This window comes from Macrosteles quadrilineatus, unplaced genomic scaffold (genome assembly GCF_028750875.1).
Source record: "Macrosteles quadrilineatus isolate MER2022 unplaced genomic scaffold, UCM_ALF_1.0 Scaffold_1__1_contigs__length_201487025, whole genome shotgun sequence".
Lineage (NCBI taxonomy): Eukaryota > Metazoa > Arthropoda > Insecta > Hemiptera > Cicadellidae > Macrosteles > Macrosteles quadrilineatus.
Window position 1 is genome coordinate 119,874,665 of NW_026542594.1, and position 14,227 is coordinate 119,888,891.

The 14,227-nt window shown below is 37.3% G+C and overlaps 1 protein-coding gene across 1 annotated transcript in view; it reads right to left on the reverse strand.

Moving 5' to 3' along the window:
- LOC129000182 (baculoviral IAP repeat-containing protein 6) overlaps window positions 1–14,227 on the reverse strand; it is a 274,298-nt gene that overhangs the window by 14,099 nt on the left and 245,972 nt on the right. The window contains exons 59-61 of the mRNA XM_054427130.1: window positions 13,611–13,797; window positions 10,866–11,010; window positions 10,356–10,453 (exon numbers count right to left, since the gene is read on the reverse strand). Of these exons, the coding sequence (XP_054283105.1) occupies window positions 10,356–10,453; window positions 10,866–11,010; window positions 13,611–13,797 (430 nt within the window). The remainder of the gene's footprint in view (window positions 1–10,355; window positions 10,454–10,865; window positions 11,011–13,610; window positions 13,798–14,227) is intronic.

A 14,227-nucleotide genomic window follows, 5' to 3' on the forward strand; every position in this document is an offset into this window, starting at 1 on the left:
TAATGCCAGTTGATGGGCTGTTTTAAGTTTTTAATTACAACAGATTATTATTTTTCAGATGAGTTCAAAAACCTTAATGTTCATAGTTACAACTCAAGGCAAATGTTCTTTATTGTGCCTAGAACAACAAATAAATATTCTAAAGGAACAAGGGAATATTTAGTTCCATTCTTGTCAAACAGTTTACTGGTACAGCTGAGGAATATATGTTACTGTAGAGTTTTAAAGAAGAAGTAAATGTTAAAATCTGACTACTTTAAATTCTATGATTGGTTTGGTATATTATTGAATTCTTACAGAAAAACAAGGGAAACAAAAGACTGATAGAATAAAAAAAGCACTGTGAAATAACAAAAATTAGAATAATTGCTGCAGACAAGCCATATTGGCTGTAGTAGCTGAGTTGTGTATGTGTTTAGAAAATTTGTATTTTTTGGAAATAATAAAATATAAAAAAATAATAAAAATATTAAAATAATTTTTACTGCCGAATTTTGTTCCAGGTCCACAGTAATGATAGCTGGGCATATATACATCCACCGGTAATAATTTTTATCGTCAAATTTTGTTCCACGTCCACAGTAATGATAGCTGGGCAGTGGGCATATGCACTTCCACAGGTAATAATGTTTACCGCCGAATTTAGTTACAGGTCCACAGTAATGATAGCCGGGCATATATGCACTTCCACCAGTAATAATTTTTATCGCCGTGTTATCTGATTTTTTAATTATTCGAGGTAGTTTTGGTCTCATTTGGCTCGGATAGTCGGACTTCTACTGTACTGTGCCACTAAAAAAATCACGATTGCCGATCCGGACTACCGGGAGTCCGGACAAGGCCGATCCGGATGAGCGAGAGTCTACTGTACAAGAAGACTATCTGTGTCTGTGTAGAAGAACTAAGAAGACTATTCAATCAATCAATCAATCAATCAATAAAATCTTTATTCAATATTAGTACTCTGTACAAAGAATGGTGTCAATATTAATTAATACTAAGATACATTATAACTATGATTGATTAATACTAAGGCTGTCAAAACAAAAGATATAGTTATATGCATGAAGAGAACAGAACTAAAAACTTTCTTTACACATCATTTTTACATGGGAATTCGGAGAAAGAATATAATGTTAAATATGTTGTGTCTGTGTACAAGAAGGCTACCTGTGTCTATGTACAAGAAGACTCCTCTAAAATAAGGCAACTTTAAATCAGCAGCAAGTTTTATTATATCCAAACTATTTAATGGTTTTTCTGGAAGTCTTTAGATTATTTCCTATGAGTACATTTTTTTAAATTTTACTACCAGATCCCGTATAAGGTCTCAAATAGAGCCACTTACCACTTTTATTTTTCCTCTTACAGGCACATTTAGGACTTTTTTCTTTTTCCCAACAGGTTTTTTCTTTCTTATTTGTTTTTTAATTTTTGATGTCTTCCCTTTTCCTACACCAAGTTTTGCTTTAGTTTTCATTATGTTAGTACCAACCCAGGCAGCAGCTCTCTCACCAATACTAGAGTCTGAAGCTTTTACCCTTTCCCAAGCTAATAAGCTTTCAGCCACTGATCTAATTTTACTATCCTTCGATCTTGAGTATGCTATATCGTGGTTTTACGTGCAGCATCCAATTTATTTATGCCTGGATCACCCCTTGCTTATCTCTTCCTTAAATTCGTTCCAGGTCCACAGTACTGATAGCCGGGTATGTAAAATTCTACAGGTAAAATACCCTGTGTCTGTGTACAAGAAGATTATATGTGTCCATACAGGGTGAATAAAAAAGTCAAGACTCTCCCATCTAATATTTTTCTAAGTTAGAACTAGAGGTGTGCAGATAGTGAAATTTCATTTCGGATCGGATTTGGATCGGATAGTTGAGGCTCGGTTCGGATCGGATCGGATATTGGGAGGTTCGGATTCGGATAGTTCGGCGCGGTTAATAATAAGCTGCATATGTATTTTTAACCTATAAAACAATGTAAAGCTGTTTAAATAAACTTAAATGATGATTTTGAACTATAGAATTTCAAATTAGCTAAGTCCACAGTTTTCTCTCTCTTGAAAATCACAATTCACAACATTTATTTTCAAAAGTTGGATGCTTGAATTAAGTACACTAGCAGCCAAAATCTTCACACAACACCTTAGCTCTGCAGGACTGATATCAAACGTTTTGGCTTGTTTACTTGAGGTTATGTTTTATCTTGTTTCCTGGTTCTCACAAGCCAAGGAGTTCGATCTCAAGTTTATTTTCACATTGTATTTCCTTACGTTTTTGGAACAGATTATTGGCCTTAAGTGGCATTTTGCGGGTTTGCCAAGTTTAGAAAACATCACTAATGCACTAAGATGGGCTCTAGCTCACGATTTGATGTTGGGCAATTAAATTAGACTTTATAACTGTGTAAAAGATGTGTATCCCTGAATTTATAAATTGCATTCTACACTTATTCACTGCCAAACATAATTCAGTAGAACCTTGATGAACCGAGAATTACACTAGCCTACATAACTTCATTACCCCAAGTAAAATACCAAGATAATTTTTATAATTGTATTTGAATCGTATAATCTTAGTTTGTTAAAAATGGATTGTATGTTCAACAATGATTGCAGTCCATTATTGTTAAGCAGTATGGTCCCAAATTATTGTTTTTGATTTTGAAACATCACAGTTCATTTGACAAAATTATAGTTGAAGCAGCCCAATGTCAAGTCACGCTTGTGCAATAGTTTGTTTACAAGCTTTCTCCAGACCACGGGGGAGGGGAGGGTCTGATAAGCCGTCTATTGTTCACCCCCAAGAAGGTCCGACCCTCATTAGTGCCGCTCGGCTGCACTCAGTGGGGAACCCAATACCACAAATCAATCTTTTAAATGAATACAAATATTTGGTAATAATTGTTTTATTAATATTCACCTTGAAATTTCAATAAATTTGGTGTAAAATTTGACAAAAATCGGCCATTTTGACCGATTATTAATACAGTACAAAATACCAATAAAGTAGTACATTCATTGGTAATTAAATAATAGGTAAAAATTAACCGATTTTCGTCAAGTTTTACCCCCCTGCTGTGCGCTATGTCACAAAAGCTGATAACGACATGGGTGATTAGTAACCATGGCAACTTGTTGAATGCGTGATGAAGGGAAACCCAAGAAATAGAAGAACAAAGAGAAAGAATAACGACGTTGTTATCTTTATACCCTTTTTACAATTTCCGTTATTGTTAACTTTATGTAAGATTTTATGATTTTGTTTTATAGGTTTATAAAATAATTCTTTTTAACTACGGGAATATCAATTTATAATTTATCAACGTGCTTCTCTTCTGAAACAGCAATACCGGATGCATAATAAAGGTCAATGACCTAAAATATCACCATTGTGCAATATTGTATTTTGATGTTGGAATTAAAATCACAACAAAAGTTTGTATATATCCATGGTCCCTATAGTTTAATCATTTAATATGTACACAAACAATGCTAAATAATCGTGGTTAGTTCTAACTTTATTTTTTATTATTCAAAGTTTCTACACAGTAAGACAATCCAAAGTCAAACCGGGCAATGAATACCCAAAAAACAACGTATCTTGTCCTGTGATTGGAATAGGCTACCATTCGCCGGCCAGTCCTTTAGGTTTAGGGAAGTAGTGCAAGTCTATATATAGCTTCAAGGTCTTACCCACCCCTTCCCCTTCCGGTCCTACTTGACTCACTACCCGCGCTCCTTTTGAGGTCATTGCCCAACCCCTCCCACCTATTGTGTTGCCTTTCTATTGTTTCTATTCTGACTTTTTCGGGAAACATTAAATCTATTGTTTACGTAACATCACAGTAGTAGGCTAGATTTTTCTACTTACTTTGAAACAGTACTGTAAAAAAAACTATTACGCAGCGCCCCTAGTATCAGGAGCGAGACAAGCACGAGTTGACTTTCATTTGACCATGGTAGTTCTTTTCTGCTTTATGTCTGTTCGTTCCAGACGAATCTAATCGTAAAGCAAAACAGCCGATAACGACTAAATTAGTTATCAGTATTGCATCATACGGCTTCATTGCCGTTTGCTGTTAGGTCGTTGGAAACGTATTGCTGTAATTTTGTCCTGGGAAACTAATGGTGGCTATGGAGATTTAGTTTTCTGTCCAAAACATCAAAATATGTTGTCTATCCGAAAAAGTCGGATGTATAACGGATAGTGTCGGATATCGAATTTGGGCCCGGTTCGGATACGGATATCCGAACCGAACCGAATCCGACCCGATTTTTCAGATATCCGCACACCTCTAGTTAGAACACAGTATAGTCTTCTTGTATACAGACACAGGGTATTTTACCTGTAGAACTTCACATACCGGCTATCAGTACTGTGGACCTGGAACGAATTTAAGGAAGAGATTAACAAGAGGTGATCCAGGCATAAAAAAATTCGATGCTGCATGCAAAAACCACGATATAGTATACTCAAGATTGAACTATGGTAAAATATACACAGATACCCTTTTGGTGGTCGTGCAAACTTAGGACAAAGTTTCATTTTATGATTTTGAAAAGTTTTAGTGTCCCCAAAGAATGAGGGCTCAACTGGAGATTACTTTATATAAGTACCTTTAACCATTACCAATTTAATTTTAAACAGTATGATTTAAATTGGCATTCTGTTAATTTTGTTTTTTTAACCCGCCCTTATGACAGTGTACCCCCGCCCTTCACCGGATCCGAAGATCCGGATTCGAATTTTCCAAGATCCGGATCCGGTACCGACATTTTCTTGGATCCGCCCATCACTATTATAAACCAACTGACAAGTGTTTATAACAAGTGTTTGTGACAAGTGTGAAAGTATTGAATGTGTCAGTGAATTTAAATATTTAGGTGTCATTTTTGATCGACGTTTAAAATGGTCTGGCCATATTAATCAAATCAGGATCAAACTACGTAAATTTATCTTTGTTTTTGCAAACTTATCAAATTTTTTAATTTTTTTTTGTTAAAGAATGTGTACAGGGTGTATACTATTTTATTAAAGTGAAATTCCAGGTTTTTTCCTGGTTTTTCAAAGTTTTTCCAGGTTCCCGCGTATCTGTTTGGTTCCACTTAAACTATAATCAATTTAAGACTTGCAGCTTAAAGTATACAATACACATCAAATTTGTAACAAAGTCCAGTGAGCTAGTGTTGAAAAAATAATAATCCTTATTATAGTAATAATTTTCATTATCAGCATTACTTAAGGCTACCGGAAACATCGTCTCTCTCGATAGCAGCAAAATCCTGAATATTATCTAAATTTTTTATGAACACATTATCTACGGCGACAAAATCCTGAGTATTTCCTGCGGTCGTGTGGTCGCTTCCCACAGTGACGTAAACGTCATCACAGTCTTACGTTATCATAGAAAAATCCTGGACATCTCCCGCGGTATGTATACATTATCGCCGTCTCTCGCGATCACGGAAACGTAATCATCGTCATCCGCGATCGCGGCAAAATCACGAAAATCTTGCGCGGCCGTGTGGACATCATCATCGACTCCCGCGGTCACGTAAAAGTAATTATCATCGTCCGCGATCACGGCAAACTAAGGAAAATGTTCCGAGGACGTGTAGACACCATCATTGACTCCCGCGGTCACGGGAACGTCATCGTTGTCGTCCGCGATCTCGGCAAAATCATGAATATTTCCCGCGGCAGTGTAAACATCAGCGTTGATCACGTAAACGTCATTGTCGTCGTCCGCGATCGCGGCAAAATCATGAACATCTGCGGCCGTGTAGACATAATCATCGTCGTCTTTCGCGGTCACGGCAAATCACGAATATCTTCCGCGGCCGTGTAGACATCATCATTGCCTCCCGCAGTCACGGAAACGTCATCATCGTCGTCGTCCGCGATCTCGGCAAAATCATGAATATTTCCCGCGGCAGTGTAAACATCATCGTTGATCTCGCGGTCACGGAAACGTCATCGTCGTTTCCCGCGGTCACGGAAACGTCATCGTCGTCGGCCGCAATCACGGAAACGTCATCATCGTCGGCCGCAATCACGGAAACGTCATCGTCGTCGGCCGCAATCACGGCAAAATCATGAGCATATCACGCGGCCGTGTAGAAATCATCATCGTCGTCTTTCGCGGTCACGGAAAATGACGAAAATCTTCCGCGGCCGTGTAGACATCATCATTGCCTCTAGAAGTTATCGAGAAACGTCATCGTCGTCGCCCGCGACGTCAGTAAAATCATGAATATTTCCCGCGGCCGTGTCAACGTCATCGTCGTCTCCCGCGGTCACGGAAACGTCATCGTCGTCTCCCGCGGTCACGAAAACGTCATCGTCGTCTCCCGCGGTCACGAAAACGTCATCGTCGGCGCCCGCAAAAACGGCAAGACGCATTTTACGACTACAATCTTTTACTGGGGCAAAAATAAAAATCCCGGAATCGGTCCAAAAATCCCGGCTTTTTCCCGGATTTTTCCAGGTCCCTTCAAATTCAAGGTTATTTCCCGGTTCTCCCGGTTTTCCCGGTTGGTATACACCCTGGTGTACTATGCTTATGTACAATCTGTTTTGCAATATGGAAATCTGGCCTGAGGTGGAGGATACAAAAGTATACTTGCACCAATAGAAATTATTCAAAAAAGAATAATCAAGATTGCACTCCACAAACCTATTCGATATCCCTCTGAAACAGTTTTCGACGAGTTCAAAGTATTTAATATTTCCCAGCTATATACAAGATCCTTACTAATATATATTTTTTAAAATAAACAATAAATTTTTTGCCAACCAACTCACAATTATCCAAATCGATTTTCAGTTAATATTGGTATACAATTTCCAAAAGTTAATAAATCAATCAATAAAACTTCTCCCCAATACATTGCAAAAATAAAGTTCTCAAATTGCCTAATAGTTTAAAGTATCCCGAACCTTGCAGTTTGCAAACATTTAAGGCCCCTATTAGCCGTGAGCAACATGTGGCGCAGCAAGTGGAGCCGCCGGTGGTGACGCCAGTGACCCACAGCGTTTGGAACCTGGACAATAGTCGTGCGACACATTCGTAGCTCGCTCAAAAAGCGGAATTCACCACAACACTCTAGTGTCAAACATGACGTTGAGTGACTGCATCCACAATTTGCACGTCACTATTAGCACTAGACATTGTTTATCTAAACTAAAGACAACTAAAAACACTAATGACACAAAAAGGAAAGAATACACTGTTAAAAAGGTCACTGGTAAACAAAGTGAACCGAAGTCAATAATGAATAGAACAGCAATATGGCGAGGCACGTCTCAATCGACTCAAACCACGATGTAGACTGTGTGACAGGCTTCGTTTTCACGTTAATAACGCATGGGAGCGCAGTCAGTGGCGTCGCATGTTGCCCACGGCTAATAGGCTCCATATACTGCAATGCCCCCCGACTGCCTGGACACTAAAACGGTCGCGGCACATGTTGGTCGCGACACATGTTGCCGGGCAAAATCACTCCTGGCAACACCTCGGGCAGCTTTCTTGGCGGCGCCACCGGTCTCTCTACGGCTAATAGGCACCATTTGACTCCATGCCCCTCTACACGTCCGACACCGGCGGCTCCACTAGCTGCGCCACATGTTGCTCACGGCTAATAGGGGCCTAAAAATCAAGTAGATAAGTGGGTAGTGGAAACAGGCCGTGGACAGATTGATCATTATCTTGTGTCATTATATTCGTAGGGTGCGTGTGCGTGTGTCCTCGATGATGTGTTTGTGTGTGTGAGGGGGAGAGTGAGTGAGAGAGAGAGGGGGAGGGTGAGAGGGAGGGAGAAACAGTGGGGGAGAACGAGAGAGAGAGAGTCGGCTCGACGCTGGCCCACAGGGACAGAGCAGTGATGGCCCTTTGGGGCTACCAGCCGCCTGTACAGGCCCTGTAGTGAGTCGTTGCGTGCGTGTATTTTGTGTGTGCGTGCGTGTGTGTAGAAGTTGTACAGTATGAATGGTTCCAAGTCCCAGTGACTTTTTTGTATTTTGATAGTATTATTAAATCCTTTCTTATATATTTTTATTTTTACCTTATTTATCCTCTTTAACTTTTAATTTTTCATTATAAGGTTTTAAGTTAAGTTATCTGCTGTAGCTCCCTGGTGAAAGTGTTTTTTCTTTTTAATTATGTATTAGTATGTAGTACAATGTATTGTAAATAGATTATAAGTTGAATGGACATCTAAGATTCTGTAGTAAATGGACTGATACAACTCGTTCCCCACGCACAGGCTTTGCCTATGTGGGGACCATCCTTTGTATGTAGGCTATATTATAATTTTTGTAACATATTTTTTGTGGAATAAATTATTTTTGATTTGATTTGAACTTACTTATAATAGGCATCATTAGTATTGCCATAAAATTATCTAAACAAAACATTAACGCTGTAGTTTTGGCTCGCCTATGTAGTTTTTGTGTTATTTAAGAACTTTATGGCAGTCATTTTGAAACTAAACATAAAAATATATATTCTTTATTATTGTTTATATTGTTAAATTGTTTATTGTATTGTATATTGTTGTATACAGGGTGATTTGTACTCAGTGTGACAAAATGTTTTTGGTGTAAGTACAAAGTAAATGAAGTGTGATGATGCATATAAAATGTGCCAAGTCTCAAAATTTGCGTCCCAAAAAATTATTTTATGTTTTTCAAAAATAACCATGCTTTTAAACTTAATACAGCGATTTCTCAATTACCTGTGTATGGATTTGAGTAGATAATGTCATTTTCGTGTTCTACATTAAATTTTGAACAATAATAATGGAAAATGACGGAGGATCAGTTGTAAAAACTCCATTGTAAATAGATTCAAAGATAAAAATTAAGATATTTGATAACAATTTTAAAAACAATGGTTTATTGCATTTTTCACACCCTGTATACAAGAAAGTGTCGGAATATGTTAAAAACTGTGCCATTTTATAAGCTTTCCAACGATATGCTACACTATTGAGGTTTATGTCTGCTTATGTACGCTTTAATGGTTTGAAGACTGCAAAGCATGGTGTCTTTAACATTTAAAACATAGAAAGTCGGCATGTATTAAGCAAAAGTTGTATTTTTGATTCAGCTTGAACAGTAAAAACAGTAAAAAAGTTCCCTGTTTTCTGGTATTCAAACCACTAAAACAAACAAAAAAATATCTAAACCTCAATAGTGTAGCATATGGTTGGAAAGCTTATAAAATGGCGCTGTTTTTAACATATTCCGACACTTTCTTGTATACAGGGTGTGAAAAATGCAATAGACCATTGTTTTTAAAATTTTTATCAAATATATTAATTTTTATCTTTGAATCTATTTACAATGGAGTTTTTACAACTGATCCTCCGTCATTTTCCATTATTCTTGTTCAAAATTTAATGTAGAACACGAAAATGACATTATCTACTCAAATCCCTATACAGGTAATTGAGAAATCGCTGTATTAAGTTTAAAAGCATGGTTATTTTTGAAAAACATAAAATAATTTTTTGGGACGCTAATTTTGAGACTTGGAACATTTGATATGCATCATCACACTTCATTTACTTTGTACTTACACCAAAAAAATTTTGTCACACTGAGTACAAATCACCCTGTATATTGTGTATTATGTTTTTGTTTATATATTCTTTTTTAAGTAGTTCTTTGCGTATATAATCTATATACAGAAGACTCTCGCTCATCCAAACTAATGTGGCGGACGTCCGGTCCGGATTTTTTAAATCCGGACTATCGAGAGTCGAGCAAATACAGTACTGTATATAAAAGTGTTTTCAATTTTGTTCCAGGTCCACAGTATTGATAGCCGGTCAAATGCAGTTCCACCGGTAAAAATTTTTACTGCCATGTTATCCGAGTTTTTGATTATCCGAGGTAGTCTCGGTCCCGTTTAGCTCTTATCATCAGACTTTTACTGTACTGTGCCGCTAAAACAATCACGATTGCCGATCCGGACTAGCGGGAGTCCGGAAAAGGCCGATCTGGATGAGCGAGAGTCTACTGTACCAAATATCAATTCAATAAGAAAAGCCGTTATGAAATAAAAGATAGTTTGTAAACAAACAAAATGACAACTGAATGGGGGTGAGTTTTGGACATTGGTTATGTTTTTGGGCCTAGAATAATACCTTAAAAGGTCGGTAGAGAGTTTGGGGACAACCTGTACTATATATTAATTACTATATATTAACTATATATTAATTCAAATATATTTGCACTATTTTTAGAAGGAGCTATTTTTACTAAAGAAAATCAGTGTTTGGCTGAGTACTACGCATATAGATATTTCAAATAAACTAAACAGTGAATGTTGCTTGTACTCACCTTTGTTCTAACGTTTTCTGCACAGGCAACTCAAGATCATGGCCCAACCCACTTTCTGAATCTGATTCAGATTCATAAATCAACTTGTCTGTGGCAGCCTGCAATAAAAGTAATCTTGTTATATCAGATCAGGATTAAAAATATACATAAATATAATAAATACCACTGTTAGCTTATTTCATAGCCTCATTTGACTCAGTGCCCTGAAACAAAAGTTTGCTGTAGTAGATCTTGAATGCCAATGCAGTTTTAATTTTTCAAACCAATTAAGATAAAGAGAGAACTTACTTACATTATCATTTTTCATAATGATTGTTAAGGTGTCGTGCCTTTTGACAGTTTATAGTTATCATTCAATGATGCCAAGCCCTGGATTTACGTCCTCCTAGATAGGCTGGATAATTCTTCATGAGAAGAAGCACTGATATGGTTGTTGCTGTTTGCTTTAAATTAAATTAGCAAAAAAGTATAAGCGGTTTACTTCAAAGATATTTTGGTGAAAGCTATTACCTGGACTAGGTTGGCAGTTTCCTGAATGTCTGGGATGAGCAAAGCTAAGCCTTCGTCAGACTCAGCTGTCTCTGTGGAGTTCAGCTGGGACTTTAGGCTATTAGTGACCCTCGTCAGTTTTTTCTGATTCTTGGGCTTGTTTATTCTGTAAAATTTAAGATTAAACACTTTACTAGTCATTCATACATCACACTGTATGCTAACAAAATGTTTTTTCTTGATATGTTTAACATAATATTTAACTAATGAGGACGTATTTATTCAATTTTAGAACCAACAATCGTCAATCCTATATTGTAGCGGTGTGCGAATATTCAAAAGTTCGAATAGTTGAATGAATATTTTAGTATTTTGAGCCTGGCTCGATCCTAATGAGTATATTCAAACATTTAAATAGTATATAAACCTAGAAATAATCTGTAACATCAACCAAATAATTCATGGCATTGTATTGCTTTATTTCATCCCAACATTTCATGATTTGTATTATAAATCACAACGGCAACTTCTGCATATTATGACATCTTCTTTAACTCTACACACACGCCCATTTTCAAGGACGATAATTTGTTGTGTCACTATTTAAATTACTCAGCTACCAGCATGGAAAGATAAGACTGTCAGCCATTCTTATTTGATTAACCGCAGCATTTTTAACCGACCCCACTTCCAACAAAAGGAGGAGGTTCTCAATTTGTTTGTGGCAATGTTTTTTTTTTTAGCGAATTTCACCTATAGGGAATAAGCTATTACCGTAGTACTCATGGTAAGACCTGGACCCGAGACCGATTTAATTTTTCCTTAACAGTCAACCGTCTGAGGTTTGCGCTGATGCAGCAGAAGACAATCGCATTCTGCAGTTATATCATGAGCGCTGGGGTCACATGGATAAACGCTAGGTCCGATCAAAGCTTGAATCCGAAATGAGTATCAAAGTGGCAGCCAACTACGAGATCTGTGAACCGTACAAGTTCCGAAAGGCAAACTGTCTACCATTCGTAACACAAGAACGCCCCTCAGTCCCAGGTGAGTTGTTATCCAATGATGTTTGCGGCCCGTTTGACCTATCCTTCGGAGGTCGCTGATACTTGATAGTCATAAACATAAAGGACCACTTTTCAAAATACCGCTACTGTTTTGTCACAAGGGAAAAATCTGCTGTCAAGGAAGCTTTGTGTGAAGTGCTCGCTAAAGCACGCACAATTAGTCATCACGTCAGAGATTTTCTTAGCGACAACGGTGGTGAATTTGACAACACCGAAGTTGGTCAAATTCTCAGAGAATATGGTGTAAACCAACGTCTGAGAGCACCGGATACACCTGTATAAATAGTGCTGTGGAGAGAGAGAACAGAACGATTGTCGAAATGGCCCGTACCTTCAAGTACGCCAATCCAAATGTAACATTTCCTACAATGATCTGGGCGGAACTTGTCATCACTGCTGGCTACGTTTTGAACCGAGCGGGAAAGTCAGCAGTTGCCAACAAATCCCTCTTTAAGAAGAGTCAATAAGAGATCAATCATTTTAGCCTCTGGATTGCTTATATATAAATTGATATTATAAGGCCTTACCTTAGCAATCCTGTTTCAGGAGCAATTGCTGCACCTAAACAGGATTGCTAAGGTAAGGCCTTATAATATCAATCAAAGAGATATTTCTCTGTTCAAAAACTGAAAACTATTACAGATAATTTTCAAAAAAATTATTCACAGTAGCTTGTGGCTTGTAAATATTTTATTTAGATCTTTAAACTGTACATCTTTATCTTTGTATTTATGTGTGTCATTGTACTATAAGCGAAACTATACTGGCCTCGCAGCGCTCCAAAACAGGAAAAGAGCACGAATTGACATTGATTTGACCTCGGTAGTTCTTTTCTCCTTTGTATCTGTTTGTTCTAGATTAATCCAATTGTAAATCAAGCAAGTGAACAGCTGATTAACAACCAAACAACATTTCGGTATTGCACAGTTTTGTCTTGGAGCTCACAAATATATTATGTTAAACAAAAGTAAAACCCGAGAAAGAAAACAATTAATACAAAATTAAATGTTTGGTATTACTTTGGTTGTTAATAATTACCTCAACTGTACTCTTTTCGCATGTCTGATGTGTTGATAGTGTCATTAAAATAACAAGCTTGTTTCTGATTTCTGATTCATATGATTGCAGTACCGCATGTTGCGTAGTATATTGATTGTTATGTTTGTTGACTCATTATTTTTCATGGCGACGACGCTCATATGAATGTTTTGATATTTTTCACATGAGTAGTCGATTGCTGTAACGTCAATGGGAACGTAATGTTTAAATAACGTACTTGGAAAGTGGAAACTAATGATGATTATTAACTTATAAAGATCATGTTTTCAGCCTAAAATGTCATTGCAGTCCATCCAAAAAGTCGGATACTTAACGGATAGTGTCGAATATAAAAATTGGGCTCGGTTTGGATACGCATATCCAAATTGAACCAAATCCGACCCAAATTTCCAGATATCCGCACCACACCTGTAATCAATCTGTACTTCTGAAATAATAATTTAATAATCACAAGCTAACTCATACAGAGAAGACAGAAATTACAAAAACTCGGAACCTGAAGAATCAAGACAACTTGCATAGGATTCTTACTACACGTATCTGATCACCGATTCTAATGAATAAGTTGGTCAAAAGTATTTACTCTGAAAATTAAATAAATTTGAAATATGTGATTCAACTTTGACACATCACTACTTACTTTAATCTTGAGGCATATGTGTCAACAACAATCTTCATCTTCTGAAGTAGACACACAGTGGATAACTGCAGGGAGTTTTGCTTTGGCCTCGGTAGCAACAGCGGTACCAATTGAGCATTCTGAGCAATAGCCCGTAGCAGTTGTAGAACACTGCGGTACAGGGGAATGTGTCTGGCCATGTCCAGCACTGTCAAAAGAAACAGGTCCATGAATGTCTATCTTAGATTTATGACAGAACAAAGTAACACATCATGGATGGAAAGCTGATTTGAAACATAACAATTTAAAATTGATAGCAAGAGTCTAGGCTTATAGTATTTTTTTTGTGAGTAAAGCAGGCTTACCTAAATGGGAAGGAGTCCAATCTGGCACAAGAAACGCACAACTGTATACACAACGTCTTAGAACGTTTCACTGTCACAATGAACTTCCAAGCTACCATTAGGCCTGAATACCACTCTCTCTTCAACTCCTGCCTCCATAGTTGAAAATTCTGACAGTGACATTGAAATATTCTAATGATTTGTCTGTAGTGTAAAGTTGTATGTTTATTGTGTCAGATTGGGCTCTTTCCAATTCCGACAAACCTGCTATTCTCACAAAAAAGATCCTGATTT